This window comes from Curcuma longa, unplaced genomic scaffold (genome assembly GCF_044706935.1).
Source record: "Curcuma longa cultivar G26 ecotype Majalengka, Jawa Barat unplaced genomic scaffold, ITB_CL_G26_1.1 utg509_np1212_2302976_RagTag, whole genome shotgun sequence".
Lineage (NCBI taxonomy): Eukaryota > Viridiplantae > Streptophyta > Magnoliopsida > Zingiberales > Zingiberaceae > Curcuma > Curcuma longa.
This window is the reverse complement of record NW_027435603.1, coordinates 264,964-287,606: the sequence shown is the minus strand read 5'-3', so window position 1 is coordinate 287,606 and position 22,643 is coordinate 264,964. Positions and strand designations below refer to the sequence as shown.

Here is a 22,643-nt window from a genome sequence, read left to right as displayed (position 1 = left end):
CCACATGCATCATGCAGCAGTCCAACTACACAAAGTACTTTTCTTGATTTCTTGATAATAGTTGTGCACTATAAGTGCCCATCTTGAGCCAATACCAATCAAGACCGACTAGGTATTCCACTTGGAGTCTCAATAACCTCCAGCATTCACTATATAGCAAGTAAGCTCCCGATATAAAAAGCTGGAATACATGAATTGCTGGAAATATCATAAAAAGATACATGTTAAACTAAATAATACCAGACGTTACCAGAAGGTTCAGAACCAAGAAATAACATCTTCCTTCTAGGGTACTCCGTTCTGTATCAATCAGAATAAGGTTTAACTTGGAAACTAACAGAAATTTCAACGCGTTAAGACATAACAGGCCTCCATATCACCGAACAATCTCAGATTTTCCCCCTTTTATTTTGATTCCACTAAGTACACCGGTTCTCGAGATCATTAGTTCCAAATCTCAAAAAGAAATATGTAAAACCCTAGCCCCGGAGCCCAAATCGAAGAGAAACGATAGGAAAAAAAGGAATACAGTACCCAAGATCCGGTGAAACAAGCCTTAACCATACCTAGTGGAAGAAACACGCGATCGATTCAGTAGCCGTCGACGACCGAGACGAAGAAGGTGACCGGCAATGCGAGGAAATGAGAAATCTGGTGGATTTATTTATTTACTAATTACTACGGCATTTCAGCTTCCTTTCTCGCCCACGGTTCGTGTATACACACGTGTGGGTAAGGAATATTAATATTATTTAAAATTTATTTTGTCATAAAGAAATATATTTTGTATTTACTTATTCATATGATAAGCTCCTTATTGATATAAAAATTAGTCCTGTGAAAACATATTTCTCAATATTGTTTGTTGAAGCTCTTTTGCCGTTCCCATCAAAAATATTTTTTTTAAGGTAGTAGATGCAGAAAATTCTCGTCAATATGCTATTTTTAAAAAAATCAATTTATATTATATTTATTATATATAATCTTATTCTATATTATAAAAAATATTTTTAAAATTAAGAAGACGCTACGCCGCTGCGTCATTACTCGTAGCCGTAATAACTATTTTATAATACTTTAAATAGATTAAATTAATTTATTTTAACACATTGTAATAATTACACTATAATCGTTACGATACAACATTGAAATAAAAATATTTTCAAAATGAGATACCTAATTTGGGCAAGGTAAAGACCACACTCCACCCACTTCCTTCTGGTTGAAAACAAGCTCAATTAGCATTCAAACAACCTCTACTGAATTTGATCTAAAATCGAAAGCAAATCAATTTAGTTGACAAAAAACGAGTAAAAGTGAGTGCAAGGGTGAACAAGTTAAAATCGAGCATTTTCAATGAAGAAACAACTAATCATTTATTTACAAATTGTATATTTACTAAAGCAGGATAGTCTCTACTGTAGAGCCTGATCAGGCAAGGACTAGGAACAGATGGATGTCCAAGTAAAAATTCCTCTATCAACACTGCAACACAGGCAAACTATGGACTATATGGATCCAAAGAAACAATTTTACCTTTAGAGATCAAGGTTGGCAAAATCCAAAAATTCAAACATGGCTGAACATGTGCACCAGCCGAACTAGCAGATTGAAGGGTAGAAGACTTGAGCAACCAATTCATTACACGAGGACGATAGGCAGAGGGGCAACTCTTTGATATAGCCTCGTACTTAAAATTTTTGTGGTTTCATGTATCCCTGTAATGCTGAGTTAAGACACGGCTAAAAGCCCCAAATAGTGCACACTAGCCAATCTTATCTGCTTTGGATTAGAAGGTAAGCCGCCTTCTTTTTCTCTACTATCCAATTATATGCATATGATCAGAGTAGAAGGATCTCCTACCTCATCCTTTAGTTTTCAACAAAAGAAAAGGAAAAGAAAAACCAAACTCACTTTTAAAAGTAGATCGGATCAGGCTTTCGCAGCGATAATTTTACATCATACATGTGTTCTTTCTTAATTGAAGAGTGATTAAAGATGAAAGTAGCACTCACCATCCAGTGGCACAATCGATACATCTTGAGACCCTGGAATTGGAAGAAATCTACCAAATGACTTAGTATGGTCTAAATCTACGCCCACGTCCACTCTCATTGTTCTTAACTCCACTTGAGCTGCCACCATATTTTCCCCCATGCTGCTGCCTAGACACAGGCGCTCCAGGCTGTTGCCTGAGAGATATTTGAAGAATGCATTTGGGATTTAACAATCTTATTGACTAAACAAAATAAAAATAATAATAAAAAAAAACAAAATTCTTTGTTTAGCAATGCAGTGGGCAAATAAATCACAGGCCAAGCCATTTCAGAAGAACATTTATCTGCTAAAAGAATCATTTGCTCACTTACAATACATATCCAAGTCGTCCATCAGGTAAGAGCATTGGCACCATTGCCATGCCAGCAGGACCCTGTCCCCTTCCATACGCCATAGACTGCAATATAGTTGAAAAGAGATGTGCATAATCCAATTAACAGAAATATGATCAAAAGACAAGGCACATGATGTGGTAAAACAATGAGTCTTTCCACATTTTCCTTCGAAATAGAAGTATGTTGTACTCTGTACCTGCCCAAACCCTGAAGGTAGAGAACCATAAGCACCTCCCAGCACACCATACCCCATCTGAGATGGATAATTTGACAACAAAGCAGCTTGTTGAGCACTTGATCCTGCTTCAACTTTTTTATCTGCTGGAGGCTTTGCTAATGAACAGTCAAGAACATCACCTATTGCCGATACAAGAAATGTTATCATGATCGGATAGGAAGATATAGATTAGATGAACAAAAAAAGACTTATCGTTCTAATTCAAAGTCAGAAAAACTATAGCTTCAAATGTGCAGAATATAAAGAAAATGGCATAAAGAATCACCATCAATTTCATATTTCTCTGTGCTCTTGAGTGCCTTCATTGCCATGGAGCGCTCTTTAAAATGCACAAAGCCAAACCTCTTCTCATGTCCAGCTTTTGCTGGAGGCAGAACGACCTTTGTTATTTCACCATGCTGTTCGAATAACTTTTTCAACTGCTCTTCTGTCACGTCTTTGGGTAAATTTTTCACATAAATAGACTTTACCTGAAAATGTTACGTGCAAAAAACAAAGAATGTAACAGAGAAAACAAATGGGGGAAAAAATCTAAGCAGAAACAATTATAACCTGTGAACTAGAAGGTGAATCCCCACTCCTAGGATCAGCCCAGCTTACTGTTGGAACATTTGAATCTAATTTGAAATTTGCCAATGACATCTTTTTTCTGGAATACTCGGCACATGCATGGTTATAATACTCAATGAATGCATAACCTCGGTTACGGGAAGAGTTTTGTGGATCCTGAGAAAGTGAAGAAAGAAATGAAAAACTAAGTGTATTGATCCAAAAAAGCAGAAGATGACAAAATGTAATACAAAACATTGAAATTTAAAGATTTAACACTATGCAATACGTGGGAATCTCAAACAGTAGCATAAATTATATAGAAATAAAGTTCTTATGCATAAACCTTGATCAAATCCACTTTATTAACTCCAGGACCAATTGTGGTCACAACTCTTTTCAGATCATCCTCCATCCAGTTTCGAGGAATATTACCAATGAACAACCGATGCTTAGCTTGAGACATTGAACATTTTGCCTTTTTTCCCTGAAATAGGTTACAACAAATCGAGTAAAATTTGTCAAAATTACTGTGAGAATCAGATTGGCAAACAAATTTCTTGTATGGATTTTAAACTGTCTTTGTTCCTTTTGAACAGATTCAACAAGCAAAGGAAACAACACACATTATGTTATGGATGGCACAAAAGATTTTTCTTTTTTTTTTACACTAGAAAATATTTTCAGCAAATTTCAAAACTTTCTGCAAGCTCCAGCTAACAAAAAATCTGTTATATGATTTGAAAATTTACAGAAAAGTATGACAAATTAAAAAAAAAAAAGGTGAAGAAAATAACAGTATGAAATTGTAACGAGGACAAGGACCAAATCATGACATGAGCTATTTATACTGAATCCAGCAGTAATCAACATGAGCATGACAACAACAGATGATATATCCTTTTTGCAAACTTCTTATTCAGTGGGATAGAAGTAATAATATAAAAATGACATTTACCTTAAAATCAGTGTTATTTAGTTCTTCAATAGCTTTAGTAGCCAACTCTTTTGTTTTATAAGTAACAAAAGCATAGCCTTTATTCTCCGATGAATCCTTGCCTTTCATCATCCTAACCTGCCATTTGTCAGATATTATACAAAAGGGAATTGTAGAAACAACAGAATGGGACAGGAAAGGGAAAAAAACAACTTACCTCAGTCACCTCTCCAACAGACTCACAAAAGCTTCTCAATTCAACTTCTGAAGCATCATAAGGTATAGATCCAACATAAATTTCTGATCCATGCGGAGGAAGTGCAAGGAGCTCTGCTTGCTCCTTGCTTTGATGGTTTTCAGTGCTGCTGTATTTATCACCAGTGTTGCTTCCATTGACAGGTACAGTTTCTTCTTCCTCCTCTTCCAGCTCCTCGACCTCCTCTATGACTTCCTCTTCCTCTTCTACCTCTTCTTCTACTTCTTCATACTCGATCTCATATTCCATCTCATTGGGGTCATCAGGGACAAGTTCTTCAGGCTCAACTGCCTTTGCTGCCTCAGTTGAATTAGCAGCTGCAGTAGTTGATCTTGTCCTTGGCATCTTAGATATCTAGAAGAAGCTTGCAAGGTAACTGTGGATGAAAGACAGAAGCCAAATGCATTTGCATGGGGAATCAAAGAGAGAATGTAGAAAGGAAAACAGAAAGGCCAACAGGGGAGGCAGACTGAGAATCTCAATTCAGTAGGAGCCATGGCACTCAAGGAAATTCAAAGTCAAAGTACATACACGTGGATGATTATAATATCAGTAGATAGAAAGAGAAAGTGTCTCAAATGATAGCCAAGAAGGTAATGTTCAGAAGGTACAACATAAACAAATGTGCAAATAAGATATATAGCAGAAGTTCAATATAACCTTTCTGGTCATGTCATAATTCTTTTTCCCAATTCATAGGATTTAGAAGAGTGGAGAAAGGGAGCAAAAAAGTAGCAAATAATCATGCAAGACTAGTTAGAGAATAGGTGCTGCAACCATGTTTCCTCATAGCTTATAAGCACAACACCTGATATGAATCCAACAATAGTACTTTAACTTGGTTTATATTGCAGGATTACTAAAGAGAAACTTAGAGCAAGTGATAAAAATCAGACGCATTAACTTCTATAAAGTTTTTAAACCTTCAAATTGCATCAAAGTAATCCATGAATATAAATTAAAGCTTAAAATCATTGCAAACAAAAAATGTCCACAGAGCATTAAACAAGACAAGAGGACCAAGGGCAGAAGAATGATTGTCAGATGTTGTTACTATACAGAACTTGACACGCTTACCGCAACCATTAGTTCATCAACCCAGTGAGTCAATTTTCTCATTGAATCAAGTTATTATGACTAGTATCATAGTGAATTTAGTGCAAAAGGTGAGTATCCCATGGAGATCATATATAAAATAGAACTATGAGATTAACAAAGCTCATTGTACTGAGACACCAATGGTTTAGGCCTCTCATACTAACATACAAGTAGAAACGAACCTAGGTTATCAGTTGGACTTTGAGACTTCATCATGGGAAGAGTAAGTTAACTGATTGAATTTGATGGCCTTACAAGTTGCTACTACTGAAGTAAACTTAAGCACTCCTTATTATGAGATCCAAGCATACACTTACAAGAAGTGTGTCTCAGTGATAGAAAGGTACGCGAGCAAACACTAAAATCAACTGCTTTCTCCACCCAACCCTGGAATAGCAAACCTGACATTAGCTGCTCCCTTGATCTCAACCTTGCCTAAAGCGTCCATGGCCCATAAAACTCGATATTTTCAATCCCAAAGCATCGAAAATAACGAAAATGGCTGCCAACACAGAGCAACTACATATGCTAACAAAAATCTCAAGAAAACATAAAGATCAATATTTTCCCTGCCCAAATCTAAAACAGAAACCCTAAAAACATAAGATCCAAGATCTTTCTTCGCAACAAGCACGACGAAAAGAACCACGATCCACAAGAGCATACGACTCCGCAAAGACAGATTGTTTATGTGTTGGAAGCCAAAAACATCAAAGCTACCAGGAAATGAGGTCACCAAAGGGGGAAAACCCGACATGGTTGGAGCAAGAGAAGCCGAGACAACATGAACAAAGATTCGAAAGGCCACATGAATGAAACCAATAGCTCACCAGAGAAGCAATCAGTCGCGGGGATCCGCCGAATCAGAGGAAACAAGTCGCTGTGGGAGATTGGAAACTCTCGCGGAAAGGAAAATTAAAGGGGGAACTTTTTCTCCTCTATAAAACTACAATTTGCGAAATATCGTCATTTATGCGGACGTCACATATCGGACGAGCATGCGGTCGCAGTCTCCTTGTCCTTTTGCGCCAAAAGCCAAAAAGGTCCCTTGTTTTTTATTATTTTTTAAACACCCCACCAAAATACCCTCATCGATCACCGGCCAAAACCTTGTCAACAACCGCTGAAGTCAATCGAACTCCATTAAAGTGACCTTCAATTAAATTCAATAAATAAAATTCAACTAAGAAATTTTCATGATAATCAGTTCTTCTACAAAACCTTCCCTCTCATATTACACAAACTTACACAATTCTGAACAGAGCATATACGCTAATCTGCAAGCCTTCGTCTTCTTCTTCTATTAATGGGTATATTACAGGGAAGAATGCTGAGAATAACTGGAGGTAAATATTTGCTGGCCAGGAGAGAGCAGTGCCTTCGGATCGTACCTCATTTTTCTATCCACGAACAGACTCCATTTTGCTCCGAAATGCTTCATCCAATCCGATGTGCTTGTGTAATGAGGCAAGTACTGCTTGTAGTTTATGCCGGCCTCGTCGCAGAAATCTAATATCTCCTTGTTTTGCTGCTCCAGGTTCTTCTGATCATCATCACCGGAGCCCGATCGTAAAATCCCGATCGAGTAGAACACTTGTTCATCAGGAATCACAGCTGAAGTCCTCTGGTTCCACTTGCCTCTGTTTGTGGCATAAATTAGCATCGGGCCGACAGAGTTGTTGTTGCTGCTGTGCTGAAGGATCCTCTTGAAAACCCCTTGATCAAAGTCTGCAATCCTCGACCTGGGCACCAAAACGTTGAGCCATGGATGGGGGACATCCCACAAACCCCTTGACTGGAGCTTCACCTCTCCTTCTCTCACTCTGTTAAGGAAGCTCACGTAGGCGACATCAGTCTTGAACTGGAATCCTGGTTCGAACCTCAAGTCTCCAAGCAACAGCTTCATCTCCTAGAGAAGTACAAATAAATCCTGAGCGTGGTCAATGGATAAACAAAATGAGAATAGCAGTTGAATTACCTCGTCAATGGAGTTTGCTGTTGCGTGGTCATAATATATATATTTGGCCACTTCTAAGCAGTAAACTGCACCATGCTCATCCGATAGCTCTTTGATCCTCTTAATGTCTTCTTCCAGATAAAAGGAAGATCACCAGTTGTTTGTAAGACTATTTGCCATTATAACTGAGCCTTCCACATAATTAAACCCTTCGACTGCAGATATTAATCTCTCCTGATCATGGCTGAAGGCTTTGAAATCTGTGTAAATGAGTCGAACCCACCTCACCTGCACAAAACTCATATTTGTATAAATTAATGATTAAATAGTGATGATCTCAGAGAGTAATCATTTGTTCTTAATACCATTTGTGGAGCAGGCTCGAGGGCAATGCGAGCTCTAGTGATGATGCCGAACTGGCCAAGACCTCCGAGAACTGCCAAGAACAGGTCTGCTTCCTTCTGTTCCGAGCACGTCACTATCTCTCCCTTTCCGGTGACGACGTCGAGCTCATGCACGTTGGAGATCTGCGGGCCGTGGAGGAAGGACTGGCCGCTAATGCCGGCGTTAGACAGCGTGCCGCCGACGGTGAGGTACAAGTAGTCGGTCCACGACCGCGGCGCCAGCCCATGCTTCAGCGTCTCCCGGAGCACGTCCGCCCACAGCTGCTCTCCTCCCGCGTCCACGTAGCACTCGCCCTGATCCCCGCCCGGACACGTCACCTTTATCCGGTCCCTTCCCTTCCTCAGGGCCGCCATCTCCACCACCACGCCGCCGCGCGCGAGGGCCTGGCCGCGGACGGAGTGGCCGCGGCCGCGCGCGGCGATGTGGAACGGCCGGGCCGCGGCGTGCGAGAACTTAACCAACTCGGCGACGTCGCGCTCCGACGCGGGGTGCATGACTGCTGCCGGCGCCGCCCGGGCGAGCATGCCGAAGTCACCCGACGCCCGGTCGAGCTCCGCTGGGTCAAAGCTAATTACGGAACTGTCTGCGAAGCGGAGGGAATGGAGCCGCTCCTGGAGCGACGGAACCGGCTTGTGGTGGCCGACGATCGAGAGCAGGCTCCCGACCAAGAACACGACCACCACAGGCACAGAGGAGGAGGAGGAGGAAACAGAGCACAGCACTGCCATGTCGCAGCTGCCTGAAGACGACGACTACTGCAGAGACGATGAGGAGGATCGGATATTTAAAGGGAGAGATCTCCAAGAATCTCCGCGACTGGAATAAACAAACCATGGCAGCCGACCAGGGATTTGATTGGAGTAGGAAGAAATTAGGAAGCAGTGAAGGCGAAGCGATCGATTTAATCGTATTAATAAACAATAACGAAGACGATCGGAGTAGTGAGTGGATATTCCGGCCGGGAGAATCAAGGTAGAAAACATATATAGCAGCGAAACTAGATCGAGCGGATCAATTTGGAAGATCGAGTGAATCAATTTGTTGCAAAATTGATGAGTTTGGTGGACTGATGAAGAACTGCAATCTAGGATCGTTAAGTTTGGTGTATCTAGATAAATAATTTGGGCTGGATCATTATTATAAGCTGGAGATCACGAGTCACGTACCCTTGTGTTGTTTTTCTAGACTGAGCTCAATTTTAAACAGATTGACCAAATGAGCATACAGAAATTATTCAAACTGGAATTATATTATTTTCTCAGGCATTTCTCCGAATTGATTAATTATTTTACAACTTCATTATTCATATCCGAAACAAACGGGTGGTGCATGGCACGTTGGTGTTGTCGATGCCACTTAGTTCATGCAATAATACGATTACGCATATTGCATTTACGAGTTCTGTTTTTCCTGCGTGCCACCGGTTTTGACTTGGGGAGATAAATTGTCAACCAAGGTGGCATTCATGTTTTTAATTGGGGGAATGCAGTTGAATTGAACTCATCGTGTTGACAATTTTAATTTTTGAAGAAAAATAATGGTGGACTTGTGGTGGCCGGTCAAATATAAAATAGGATTTGTAATAATTTAATTTGCCACCCATGGGTTTGTCAAAGGCTCCAGCTTGGTGTTGATCATCACGTTGAGTGGACGTTGCTCCATGTGGACAAAATCCTCAAGGATTTGGACATGTGCCGGTGCCGCCAAGTCAAACCCTAGTAAATTTAGATTCACAGTATCTTTCAGGGCAAAGTATCTTGTCGGCACAGCCGCCCCCATGAGCAAACCCCAATTTTCAAAAAATAATAATAATAAAATTCTTAACTTATAAATTTTTCATATTTTGATGTATCAGTAAAGGCTGTTGTTGCCCTATTGCTTATACAGCTCAGATTATGAGGCTTTTTTACATCTTTTTTTATGTAAAGAATTATCTATATATGAACTCACCATTTTATGGTTTTGATTTTTTTTAAATTAAGTCTTCTATTTATATATATATTTATATATAAGGTCTACTATATATTTTGTTTCTTAAACAAGAGGACTACTTAGAAGATCAAAATTGAAATTCTACATTGTGAGAATTAACAATTTACCCATTAAATTTTGGTTGACCATCGTCATATTGCAATAGACTATTTTTCTCTTTTTATTTTTTTTCATAACTCAAAACCTAGACTTTAGTTGACTAAACTAGCACAATTACATATATCATTAATCATTTTAGTTGACTTTAGTTGCAAATTGTATATTCGAGATCATTGTTTTCTATGGCATTGAAAATTTTAACCTTAGAGACAATTGACTTGGAATGAGAATTATTATAAAAAATTGCTTGTTATATTAATAAATATTATTTATTATTAATCTTGCTATGTGACACATTCCTAGTTCGAAACTTTGCTCTACTTCGGGGCTTTTTGTGCATGTTGGGATTGATGACATCATTAGAAAGAGATGAATAATGATTCGCTTTAATCGTGTTCATCATTCGTTGCTCGTCTACAGAAAATTAAAAATGCAATAGAAATAAAAAAATAAATACAAACAATACACAAGCATAATAAATTTTTTGTTTACGTGATTCAGAAACTTCATATTCCTATTCCACGATATAGCATCCTAACGGTATCATCAATATACTTTCTTTTCTTCTTTTTGGACACCTTCTAAAAGTGGAGAAATCTCTTACCATCCTATTTTTATAAGTAATAGAAATAAAAAAAAATAAAGATACAATAACAAATAATAACAAAACAAATGAAATAACTTTACATTGATAAATATTTGCTTTGATCTCTTTTAGTTGATTTGGATTACCTCTTGAAGACATGAAATACAACGTCACTTCTCAAAATCTCTAAGAAACAACTTAGAAATTCTTCACGAAACCTTCCTTTATAAGCTTCATTGCGGTGGGAAACCACTCAACAATTAATTGCTTATCATCATTAGTTGATTGTTATTTCAAAAGAATGTTACACCTATAGAATGACTCTTCTAGCTTAGTATTGATCATAATAATGACTACTATACCCTATCAATCGACTATTGAATCAACAATCGAATGCTATAGTTGAGTTTCAGACATTTTATTTGCTCCAACAATATCATTAATAGTCGATTGATAGTCTCCATCAATCCACAATGTTAACGTCTGTCAACCAATGTTATCCGTGCGTAAGATATTTTCAAGCCCTGAGTAATGGTGCTGCGGCATAGCACCTTTTCAACTTTTTAAGTATCTAAGAATCTAGTTTATTTTAATTTGGATGAATTAACAGTTGAATTTTTTAATTGACAGTTGATCTAAAAATGTTGGACTAATAGGTCATCCGCTGCGAGTGTTTCTCGATGAAAATTTTCATGAGATTGGATCAATCATTCTCAAAATTAATCAGCATAAATTATATACTTAGTGCCAACTAAGAAAAAAATAATGAGCTAAAAAATATATACAAAGGATGCTCCTCCTTTATCTATTTGGAGTGGTTTAATCAAACCAATATTGGAGGTGACTTTTTTTTTTGTAATCCAATTAATCAGGTGTTACGATTTGATTAATTTAGATGGTGATGGATCTGACTTTATAAAAGTTTTCTCATCAATGATTATGATAAATCAGAAAGTGCAAGTAATAGTCCACATAATGACGGTCCAAAACGGTCCCAATAGTTTAACATTACGAGCCAGTGTGATCAGCTAAATAATCACTCAATGGGCCTTGTGGTGAAGCTGGAACCCAGCAAGTGATGATTGAACTAGCTACGGAATCATCTTGTATTTTTCAATTTGTTCTTCTTTTTAATTTTTCTATCAAATAAATTTAAAATATAATTTATACATACTCACATCTATCATGTTAATTTATACGTCCCATCGAAACTCAAATTCTAATTTTCTTATTTATCCATTGAGTACTATATCACTGTATCGTATCCCTCGATATAATTTTTTTCTCAAAATTAAGCATCTATGTATGCTCCAGCTGAGGATCTAACTATATCAGGCTTTTTTTTTTGTTATCTTTTTGAATTTACCGCCTCTTCCAAACTCTAGCTGAAATTGAATCATGTCTATACTTTTTTTTTCTTTAATTTTTTTACTTTTACATGGGCATTGATTGATTATATATTATAATTTAGTGTTCAAAATGTTTTAATTTATATTTTTATTTCAACTACGTTACAAATTAACGCTTATACATTTTGCAATTCATATTTTTCAATTACTGTTAAATGATAAAATTAACCTTCAAATATCACGGAAAATGTTTTAAGTTTAAATTAATAATAAAAAGGTATTTCAAACAATTAAAGTTAAATGAGACGTCTATTTAATTTTAATTAAAAATAGGATATTTGATTTTAATCGAAAAGTGAAATGTGAACTTGATTTTTATTCATTTTATTTTATATTATAGCAGTTAACTGTTACAATAGTGACAAAATAGAGATATTTTTAAATAAAAAAATATACTAGGGTTGTTTATTTAAAAAAAAACTTTTGACTAAAACTATAATACGGGCGCCCTTCTCATTTTTGCTCAGTCAATTTTGCTAAAGTTTTCCACAAGTTGCAGCAGTCCCAGGAATCATATGTTTCACATGAAGGATTCTGGCAGCTTTATCACGCTGCGTCTGGCAGCGGTTCAGCTAAGCCAGACGAAGGCGGAGTGGAATCGATAATAAAAGTGATAAGCCGTATTTACAGTGAAACAAAGCTATATTCCAACTCTGATTAAAGTTTTTTTTTTTTTTTACTTTATCAGCATCTAGTAGTTATAAAAGTAAGGCGAGTGGGGAAATAACTCACTGTACGTCTAAAACCAAAGTACACATATTCACTCCCTCGAGAATTGATACATGAAGTGTGATTTTACCTCCCTTTAAAATCACTTGAGACAATACCGAAGGAAGGATAGATGAGGGTATCAACTTTTACCCAGATAACAAAAGTGTTATCATGCGAAAGAAGAGGCTACACGCCAAGCTTGCTTTTCTACGTTCCTTTGTCCTTTGCCCACAAGGAGCGCAGCAACTTGACTCCTGGAGACACCGAAAAGTCATAGAACGCGATGCGTCCGGGTAGTTTTCATATTCTGCAGAATACGACACGTTTTGCATGAGCTAACCCCATCGCAACTTGCAAGAGGAGGTTGCAGGTTGGAACGCCATGCGTATTTGGACCACAATTTGAAAAATAAATAATTTTGGACTGTAAAGAAGTTCTTTTCCCCTCTCCTCCTCAAAGTTAGTGGCTCTCTGGTTCTTGTTTTGACGTTCAAAAACAATTTGGTCACAGAGTTGACAGAGGGGGAACAAATTGGTCACAACGCATGTGTTCTACAGTTGTTGCAATAAATCTATATAACTTGGTCAAACAACCAGTCAGAATTCATAGAAGAGCTCTTTTTACGAGCAGGCCTCTGTCTGTGATTAATGTATTGAAATGCCAGACCGAAGTCAAAACAGGCCAGTGCCATATGGTGTTTTGAAACTATTTTTCCATAAAAAAGTAGACCAAGTGCAGATAACTGAAGCTAATAGCAGAAGGGATCGAGCAATCAAAGGTGTCCGAGTTAGAAAAGCTGAATATGATAGCAAAGAATATATGGAACAAAAATTAATTCACTGAGTACACTGCATTGCCCACTAAAGGAACTCTAGGCAATGGTGAGTGGCCTTACAACTAAGCTATAGGCTATGGAACATTAAATGGTGGTATAACTGTCAACATAAACTAATTCACTTAACAAAGCAAACTAAAATATGTAGCCACCTTGTCAGGCATTGATTCAAGACTCGAGAATGTTAAGTGGCGTTCAACTCATGAGTTAGAGCAGCCATTAGCTTCTCGCTCGTAAGCTGCTCGGTCCCTAGTGGCCTAACCACAAACGTGTGCAGGACAGTGCCATTAGAAGCGGAAACCTTCGAGTCCACCACATTAATCTGTGAGTCCTTGAGCGCTTGAATGACCCTGGAGACCGGATGCCTGTCCATAGGGCAACTCACTTGAACAATTACTTCATCCTGTGCTTCTTGAACATTGATCTCAGGCAAATGGACCTGATGTTTGTAATCCATGAATGATGGATCACCCCACATCTCCCTCTCCGCCTCCATCTCCTTGAGCTTCTTCTGGAGTTCAGTGATGTAGGATATGGCATCACCGAGCAGAGAGGCCTTATCCATCTTGGAGATATTGGGCACCACTGCTCTCAGTGCGTAGAACCTCTGGTTAAGTTTCTCCCTCCTCTGGCGCTCGGCTTCTACGTGGTTGAGGGGCTCTTCCCTGCCATTTGCCGGCTTACGACCCCTCTTTCTTGGTCGGCGCTCTTCCATTGTCACCGGGGGATTGTCTTCTTTGGATGGAATCTCAACGTCTGAGATCTCCGAGTCAGCCGCAGCCGCACCCGTACGAGCCATCAAGATACCAGTGGAAGGAGTATTTGCCAGCGCCCCCGAAATGAAATTAATTTGCCCAGATGCCAGCAGAGGGCGTGAATGCGATTCCTGGTGCTGCTGTTGCACTGGTGGCTGCTGCTTTTGCTGCTGGAGCTGGTTCATCACAGGATCATTACCAATGACTCCATTAGCTTGTCGAACATATGGTGAGACATTGCGGAAGTGCTGCTGAAGAGAGTTTGTGGCATGGTTTTGATTCCACTGAGGCATCGCAACACCATTGACGAGTGGGTTATCGCTATGCTTTGTGATTATATCCATTTGGATCTGTTCCTTCTTCACGATGGAAGCCCTCTCATTAGCATTAGGGCCGTCAGTGCTCAAATCCTTCCCAAAAATAAGCTTCGGAAACTCGTCGACGTGATCTCTGGCACTATAACGCAAGGCAGAAACCGGAAAAATATTTTTGTCTGTCTTCTCCCCAGCCACGGCAGCCACCTTTATGTGGCCCTGACCGAATATGGATCTGATCATCTGAAGCATCTCGAAGCTTTCCGGCAAGCCATTCACCGAGCACAACTCAAGCACGCCGGCATCGCATGGCACGAGCACGATCGTTCGGAAACCCGCAGACCTTGCGAGATATGCCCGCACGCAGTAATTGGAGCACGCCGGCGACATTAGCTCCGCCTCGGATATCCACATGGGTTTCCCAGAAGCGAAAGCCCTTCCAGGAGCGCCCTCCCCTCTGGGAAACGAGAAGTACATGGATACCAGGAAGTACATCTCTGCATCAGTGATGCGGTCAAGCCGAAGCGCGTAGTTCTCTTCGTCCAACCCACCGGAGAGCACGTGCAGCCTCTCTAGCAGCCGCTTCCGCATCTTCTGGCGCACGCCGTCGAGGGGATGACTCGAAAAGCCGCCGCTCTCCTCCTCGCCATCCCCGAGCTCTTGGCAGTAGCCGTCGCCCCAGTCGAGCACGAGCTCCCCAGCCACCGACCGCGAGATCTGCCAGAAGATGGCGCAAGCCCATGCGGAGCCGGGGCCTTCCACGAGGTCCTGGAGCTTGTTCTGCAGGTCGACGTTGCCGCCGCCGCCGCCGACAGCGGTTAGGTGACCGTCGGGGAAGGCAGCGTGCCGAGCGTTGAGGTAGTCAAAGGCCTGGGGGCCGAGAACCGCCACCGCCATCTTTCTGTCATCATCGGCCCAAAAAACGCCCATCGCCACCGCCGGAGTTGAAACTTCGACGGATTCACAGATCCCAATGCTCCGTCTCGACCATTTACCACATGGATTAAGAATTGAAACCAAATCGGAGGGGAAGGATAGCTACGGATCAGATCAACAATTTAGGGTTTCGAGAAGGCTGAGAGAAGCGTAAGGGGAAGCCAAAGCCTAGGCCTGTGGCGCTGTAAAGGCGAGCGGCAAGGATAGACGAACAAAACGAAGGGAAAAGAGAGAGAAGGGGGACGGGAAGCAACGCAGCTAAACGGGACAGATGGCGCAACTGGAGGGCGCGGGTCTCGTGATATAAACAATCCCATCCCTTGAATATAAACGTGGGAAGACCAGGAGCCGGCTCGAGCCGAAATCAGCCCGAGCCGTCCCGTGCCATCTGATCCATTCGTCGAAAGCGGCCGCATACATGAGGCGCATGTTATGCGCCCGTGCCGTGTGTTCCTACCGTGAAGTCGTGCGGCCGCATCCTCCTCCCACATCTAAAATGATTATTGGGATTAAGGAGAGAAAAAATACACATCAGAGAAAAAAACATTATTTTTGTCCACAACATTTTAACCAATGAAAATCCAGATAATTAATTTTTGCTTAGTTTGGTTCGCAGAAATTGTTTATTTCCATTTCTTAAAAAAGTAAATTTTAAAATTTAAACAAATTAATATAGAAGTTTAAATAACAGATGTACTTTTTTTGAATTTGACCCTTTCAAAATCAATTTTGGGATATAATTTAAAATTATATATATAATAGTAATAAATCGAACAAATGCAAATAAGTTATTCGAATATAACTTCTTACATGCAAATTATGATGTTTTCAAATAAATAAATAAATTTATATTATCATAATAATCAATTATAAAAATTTTAAATAATCAAATTTAATAATCAATCAAATAAATTTAAAAATATTTATAAAAATCTAATTAGCTTAAATAATTATTTTAATAATTTATTTCATTTTAAACTAGCTCGATGATTATTATAATTGAGTTTACACCTATGTGGTAGATTATTATAAAAGAAGAGGAGTCAAATCTTTAAGGGAACGGAGAGAATAAAATTTTTTTCATCGAAAAGACTTTCAATCATCCATTTTTTTTCTTTTTAAATCGTTGTGGGATAAATATTGAGAGACACTTGAGATAAAGTCATTTTTTGCCATAAGTATTGCCTCACAAACAGGTAGTTGCAACCACCTAACGGTCCTTCCTCAATTGCACTAATCGATCACCTCTCCGTCAAATCACCCTTCTCCCCTCCTCTTTATAAAAACTCATCTAGCTACTCGTTAGATCTAAGCTCAAAATTTCACTTTCCGCTCTTCTCTAAGGGCAAGAGTGACATTTGGCATCGTGATGTACATATAAACTAACCTAATTAAACTTACATGATCAAAATTAATTTTAAAAGTGTAAGATAAATTAATTATATTGGATAGCCAATGACCATAGCTCCTTTATAAATTGTAGTATACAAATTGTGGTCCATGTTAGAAATAATTATTTATTTTTTATTAATGGCCTACCTGTATGATTTATTTCTCTATTAAATGATTCATATTTCTTGACTTTATTGTGATTAAATTTTAAATCTAAATAAATGGGCGATGAATTTCTATAAATTTAAGGGTATTTTTGAGAGAATATTTCTGATAAAATATTAATAAAAAAGGGTCCCTTATCCCTTTATCAACTACCATCACCTCCATATGGCCTACTCACTTTAGAAAAATGGGATTTTCTCCTATTAAAATTTATCAATTAATAGAAATTATTATTCCCATTTAATAAAGCTCTCTTTAATTGGAACATGGATTTCGTGAAAGAGCTCAAAGTTATACCAATTGACGGTGAGAATTTTTGTTTGTTTTAATAAAAAAAAAAACATGTGAAATGGATGATAGAAATTAATTACACGCGTTTTTCATTCTTTTTCGTAAATTAAATTATCGTGGCGGAGAAGACTCTCGAAGTCTCTCTTTCTTTTCATAGATTAAATTATTGTCGCGGGAGGAGACTTCTAGAGTCCTCTCCCGCAGGCACGTGATTTCGCCCCGCGACATTGCTGCCGCTACCAGTCCTCGCAAGGCTCACGTGACATAGCGTCCGCAGTCTGTTTATCGTCACCCGAATTCACACCTGCCCGTGACATAGATTAAGACATCGGGTGGGCCCAACAGGAGAGAGGTAGTAGGTGGCGGTAGGAAAAGCATGCACTCGGCTTCCACGAATCACGAGAAGCGGCTCGGAGTTTTTTTTTCCGGTTCACTATTTGTTTCACGTGAAACCCCTGCGCTCTGCGCCGTTCCCGCCGAACTGAGCTAAGCCGAGGATTGAGCCGAGCCGAGCCGATACGGAAACCGTTAGTAAGATATTATTTGTCATTAAGGGTTCGTCCTACGTGTAAAAAGTAACTTAAGATACATCGTTCTTTGATATTCAATATTTTATTTTAGAAATATTTTTACTTCCATATTATAATAACACTCATAGAGAATAACTACTATAATATTAAAAAAAAATTTATTCTAACTTATCAAAATTACTACATATAAGATATTTATTATATCAAAAATATTCTAACTTAATCAAAATTACTTAAATACTATAACAGTAGCTATAAGTCATAATTGTTATAATAGAATTTAAATGATTTAATTAAGTTGAATAAAAAATCACATCCTTTGATAATTCCAAGGAGCCGTTTTAATTTTTGGCCATGTAAATCACGGAAAATTAGAAAATAGATTCAAAAAGTGGAGAAAGATGATGCATGGCCCTTGGCACGGCTTCCTCGTGATGAATGATGATGCGACGTAGTGTTGGCGTGAGGAAGTTGTGGAGGAATGGGGAACATAATCGACACCAATCACATAGAGAAAAAGAAAAAGTCCATGCAAAAAGGAATTGCGAATTGCGATCGATGTGTTCGGTGTTGCCGTGTCAATAATGGCACTTATTATGGATCCTTCTTTTTCCTTCTTTTACTTCAGACAAAGGTTTTCTAAGGACAAACGTTTGTGTCAAGTATACTGCAATCGAGGAACACAACTACTTTTCTGTTCTTTTCCAATCATCCACATAATTCTTCCTCTTTTTCACGAAAAGGAGCACAAGGGGGAAGATAGACTTTTAATGTTTGTTCAAAATTAATTTGCTAGGCTTACTTGGAGCCAAAGAAAAATGCTGTTAGGCTATTTCATAATGGATTCAGTTATTCGATTTAATGTGTTTATTAATTAGTTTTTTTTTTTTAATGCTGTTCCTGTCGGGAACTCCACAAACACAAACACAAGTACTGCAGATAATATATAGGTAGCTATTTATAACATTTTTGTTGATTAATTATATAAACAAGGAGACTAGCCGAAGTGATTAACCTGATCTTTCCCAATCAGTAATCTCCTAGTCTCTTAAAATAAAATTCCCATGAAAATATTCAATCAAATCCAGTTCAACCTTCACAACAAGAGATTTAAATTCTCCAGCACCTCCTCCTAGCAAATTACATTTACTCAGGATGTCTTAAATGGATAGTCCATGCATCCAAGATATTACAAACACTGTATAGAAGCACCAAAAACGAATGTTTACTGCTTATGCTCAACTCGTTTTTCTGTCTCAAATAGCGCAGTGTACAGAACCTTGATTTACTCAACATTGCATATATTAATTTATAAATATATATTTTGGTTTTAGTCTTCTCTTTCATAGCCAAGATACTCTAATCAAGCATCCTGCTCGGCGAAGATATCAAGGAGCTTCAGTGCCTGCATAGATGGAATCAAGGTCATTGATGCAATTCATAGTACCAAGTATTCCATTAGATAAATTGCAAAACAAAGTTTCAAGCAAAAAAGTGATACTAAAAGTTTGAAAATAAAAGGAACAAACCTCCTCCACATTGAGCTCCAGTCGGAATTTGGGACCATCATAGTGGTGAAGTATGGGTCTAAAGGCATCCTCTTCCAGTGGCTCATAGAGCTTTCTTGTTACCACTCTCACCTAAGGGATAGTATACATGTTTTCAGTATCACATCCTGGAAACCAATTATACTGAATGGCAATATAGAATTTGTTGGTTTCCAGTAATTGCTTAACGTGCCTGCCTTTGCTATTTGACTAATGAATAGCAATGGCATGATGCTTAACATGCCTGCGAGTTGTTTATTTGACTAATATGATTAAACAAGTTAAGGACCGCCGACCACGATCTTGACAGATCAGAAGATGGTAGGATTAGTTGTAAAGCATGAATAGTTTCATAGATTAGGTAATCAATTCATTCAATGAGAGGAGAACAGGCAAACCATCACATAATTTGTTAAATTTTGTTTGGCCAATAACTTGTTCCAAAATTTTGAATTGCTTGGAAGACAGAGTCATATATTTATATTCACAGTAGTCTCCCTCCATGTACAAGTCTTATGGCAAATTGAACTTGTCTAGATTCCACAAATCCAAATAACAAGTGAACTGCCTTAGATATTACTGGCATATGATTTAAAAATAGAATCTTTTTCACTATTACCATGTTTCATTGCAAATGAATCAGTCAGGGCCAGATAGATCATTAAGAACATAATATTTTCAGCTACATCAGTTTTAAGTTAGCAAATCCGTCAGTTATATGACCAAAAAAATAGTCTTAGATCATGAGTGGCTCAACTTACACGAGTGGGGCTGAAGTAATAATAAAAACTTGGTTATCCTATCCGTGATTGACATTATTTGTAAATCAGAATGCATAATGATTAGTCAAAAGATTGCTTTACATGCTTTGCTGCTTAAATACATAAGATCAGGTAAAGAAAGAAACTTTAGCGATTGAAGCATACCTGAGCAGGGAAACGAGATTCTCCAGGGCATTTCTTGTCTTCCCATGCGGTGGGATCGATGTTGGTTCCTCCAAAGCTAGCTGACTGCGCATCAAAACATAAAGAATTCTTTCATGAGAAATTAATTCCTCGAAGTTGAGATGAAATAAACAAGAGAACTAAAAATTCCATTAGGTATGTACTAAGCACCTCAAAGATCCCATGAAGCTGATGGGTGGAGTAATTGTACAGGAAAAGGGGTAATCCTGGCGTGATTGCTCGCACTGAATCCCTGAATCTTGATGGAAGACCTATCAAACATCACAGGCATTGTTAGCCAAAATTAGATAACAGAACTCTTCGAAAGAAAAAAAAAGGGGACAACTTTAGAGCTCTAGATCAACAACAAACAGTAAATGATATGTAAGTATCATGTATAATCTTCTCAGTTATCTCAGGGGGAACTATATGACCCTAACAATATAATTAGGTGAAGACTAATTAGGATTAAAAAGGATAAAAATAGAAGAATGAAGGGCGTACCAAACAGCTGCCTCTGGAGGTTTTCCTCCATGGTGTCGTTATTACAAACGAAGATGTAACCACCGATCGCCTCGTTCCTCGGAAGAGCTTCCGATGGCGGCAGCGTCTTAAACCTCTTGTCAACCGCCGCCTCCTTATTGTTGTTGTTGCTACTGCTATTGTTGTCGCTAGAGTTCTTTTTCTTCTTACCGTTGCTTCCATCATTGCTGTTAGTGATACACTTCTTCCCATTCCCACCCACCGTCTTACTAGCAGGTTTGTTGACTGCCATATTCTCAAAATAATTCTTAATAACCCCACCACTCCCACCATCGTTGTAATTTCCGCTGCCGGAATAACTCAACCTCTTGTTGCCTCCAGCATCGGCGCTCTTGCCGTTGTCGGCGCTGTTGTACCGATTAACGCCGTAGTTGCTGGTGCCAAAGGCGAGCTTCTGGGAGCCTCCAGACGCCGATTTCCACCCGCCGTTGAGATCAGAACCGTAATTGGAGTTGAGAGGTTGCTGCTTGAAGAAGGGTTCGCTCCAGATGCTGTCTCCGATGGAGAGATTGGCGAGGGCGGAGGAATGCAGCCGAAGCTGGTCGCTGAACTGCAAAAATGATGCCTGTTCACGGAAATTCCTCTGAGCCTCCATGATTCCTCCTTCTGGTGCTATCTAAATCGATCGCTAGGAAGAAAAAAAGGGGGAGAAATCTCAGATCGGATGGAAATGAAGGAGATCGGCGGTGGATTGGATTAAATAACAAGGGAATGGGTGGGAAGCATGTGGGGGGTCGAAGGGGAAAACGCGGGGGGATGATAAGAACGGACGGTCAGATGAAGGCCAAGGAGGGAATCATTGTGGATGGACAGTGGATTCGAGAGTGCAGTGATATTTGATGGGGGCAGTCAAGTAGAATGGCTTTAAGGGCGTGTCTTTCCCCAGGAATAACTATTTGAATTTATTTCGAAGATAATAATGTTTAAGATCGTATGGATCCGGTATAAAATTAAATATTGATATTTTAAAATCTAAAATGTAAATATATTACATTGAAAATTTAAAAAATTTATAATGCTAAATCATCCATTAAATTTTATCTATATTTTTTAATTTACTATAGCTAATTAAAATTTTTTATGGATACTCCATAATTAATTTCATCAATCATCTTTAAAATTAATTAAATAATAAAAATTAAATATTTAAATTTAAAAAATAAATTAAAGTAGGGACCTGAATATATGAATTATTAAGAAAAAAATAAATTAATATGAATATATGAATTATTAAGAAAAAAATAAATAATAAAGCAGGGCTTGTTTAGCCGTCTGGTGTCAGGAGAAATCTTTGACTATTTGAGACACGTGGCACGTTAGGTTCGATTGATGAATTGTTGTTAGATGGGCCGACGTGGGGTTATTTGGGTTTTCGTGCAGATGAGCCGGCCTAAATAAATAAATCAGAAAACTAAAGGAGTGTTTTTTTAATATATTTTTATTATCGTCTCTATTTTAAAAAATATTAAAATTATATCTCATACTGAATCCCTCAAATTATGCTTTTTATTTGATGATCCAATACTGTTGTAGTAATTTTGACTAACACTCCTACTAGTCTAATAGCAATTTTGATCAAAATTGTTATAATATATGGCTGTTGATGTGACCTCCTCTTTAAGGACCTTGACTCTTTGAGTATATCTTTAAAAGTTTGTTTGATAATCTTTTTTTTTTTTATAGCCAGAGGAAAAGCCATAACAAGTAAAATAGGCGACTAATGCTCAGCACACATCCCTTAATTAAAATAATAATAATAGT

The 22,643-nt window shown here is 38.5% G+C and overlaps 3 protein-coding genes and 1 pseudogene across 6 annotated transcripts; all 4 read right to left on the bottom strand.

Annotated features, from left to right (window-relative positions):
• Positions 1–1,897: 1,897 nt before the first annotated feature.
• Positions 1,898–6,372, bottom strand: LOC141820574 (heterogeneous nuclear ribonucleoprotein Q-like). 4 transcript variants are annotated; one of them, XM_074707904.1, is made up of 9 exons: positions 6,302–6,372; positions 4,335–4,749; positions 4,139–4,255; positions 3,527–3,667; positions 3,184–3,357; positions 2,897–3,101; positions 2,590–2,750; positions 2,370–2,455; positions 1,898–2,192 (listed from the first exon to the last, which is right to left on the bottom strand). In XM_074707904.1, the coding sequence occupies exons 2-9, from the start codon at positions 4,716–4,718 to the stop codon at positions 2,078–2,080; spliced, it is 1,383 nt and encodes a 460-aa protein (XP_074564005.1). In that variant the 5' UTR covers positions 4,719–4,749; positions 6,302–6,372; the 3' UTR covers positions 1,898–2,077. The 4 variants fall into 4 exon arrangements, with proteins under 4 accessions (XP_074564005.1, XP_074564006.1, XP_074564004.1 ...); XM_074707905.1 differs by having other exon boundaries at positions 4,335–4,727; positions 6,302–6,369; XM_074707903.1 differs by lacking the exon at positions 6,302–6,372 and adding an exon at positions 5,034–5,180 and having other exon boundaries at positions 4,335–4,727.
• A 414-nt stretch (positions 6,373–6,786) lies between these two features.
• LOC141820573 (cytokinin dehydrogenase 6-like) lies at positions 6,787–8,561 on the bottom strand (annotated as a pseudogene).
• A 4,854-nt stretch (positions 8,562–13,415) lies between these two features.
• LOC141820572 (transcription factor MTB1-like) lies at positions 13,416–15,730 on the bottom strand. Its single transcript, XM_074707902.1, has one exon. It carries the CDS (start codon positions 15,462–15,464, stop codon positions 13,650–13,652), a length of 1,815 nt encoding a protein of 604 aa, XP_074564003.1. The 5' UTR covers positions 15,465–15,730; the 3' UTR covers positions 13,416–13,649.
• A 3,233-nt stretch (positions 15,731–18,963) lies between these two features.
• LOC141820637 (DCD domain-containing protein NRP-B-like) lies at positions 18,964–21,553 on the bottom strand. Its single transcript, XM_074707994.1, has 5 exons — positions 20,844–21,553; positions 20,511–20,611; positions 20,322–20,405; positions 19,378–19,488; positions 18,964–19,253 (listed from the first exon to the last, which is right to left on the bottom strand). The coding sequence occupies exons 1-5, from the start codon at positions 21,475–21,477 to the stop codon at positions 19,212–19,214; spliced, it is 972 nt and encodes a 323-aa protein (XP_074564095.1). The 5' UTR covers positions 21,478–21,553; the 3' UTR covers positions 18,964–19,211.
• Between the last annotated feature and the right edge of the window lie 1,090 nt (positions 21,554–22,643).

Excerpts from the sequence above, each read along its gene's own strand:
- LOC141820574 (XM_074707903.1), bottom strand. Across the intron at positions 4,256-4,334 it reads CTGTTGGAGAGGTGACTGAG|GTTAGGATGATGAAAGGCAA; the intron begins GTAAGTTGTTTT and ends GACAAATGGCAG. Across the intron at positions 3,102-3,183 it reads ATTCACCTTCTAGTTCACAG|GTAAAGTCTATTTATGTGAA; the intron begins GTTATAATTGTT and ends TAACATTTTCAG.
- LOC141820572 (XM_074707902.1), bottom strand. The coding sequence starts at position 15,464 with ATGGGCGTTTTTTGGGCCGATGATGACAGAAAGATGGCGGTGGCGGTT.
- LOC141820637 (XM_074707994.1), bottom strand. The coding sequence starts at position 21,477 with ATGGAGGCTCAGAGGAATTTCCGTGAACAGGCATCATTTTTGCAGTTC. Across the intron at positions 19,489-20,321 it reads AATCTCGTTTCCCTGCTCAG|GTGAGAGTGGTAACAAGAAA; the intron begins GTATGCTTCAAT and ends ACTATCCCTTAG. Across the intron at positions 19,254-19,377 it reads TGGAGCTCAATGTGGAGGAG|GCACTGAAGCTCCTTGATAT; the intron begins GTTTGTTCCTTT and ends CCATCTATGCAG.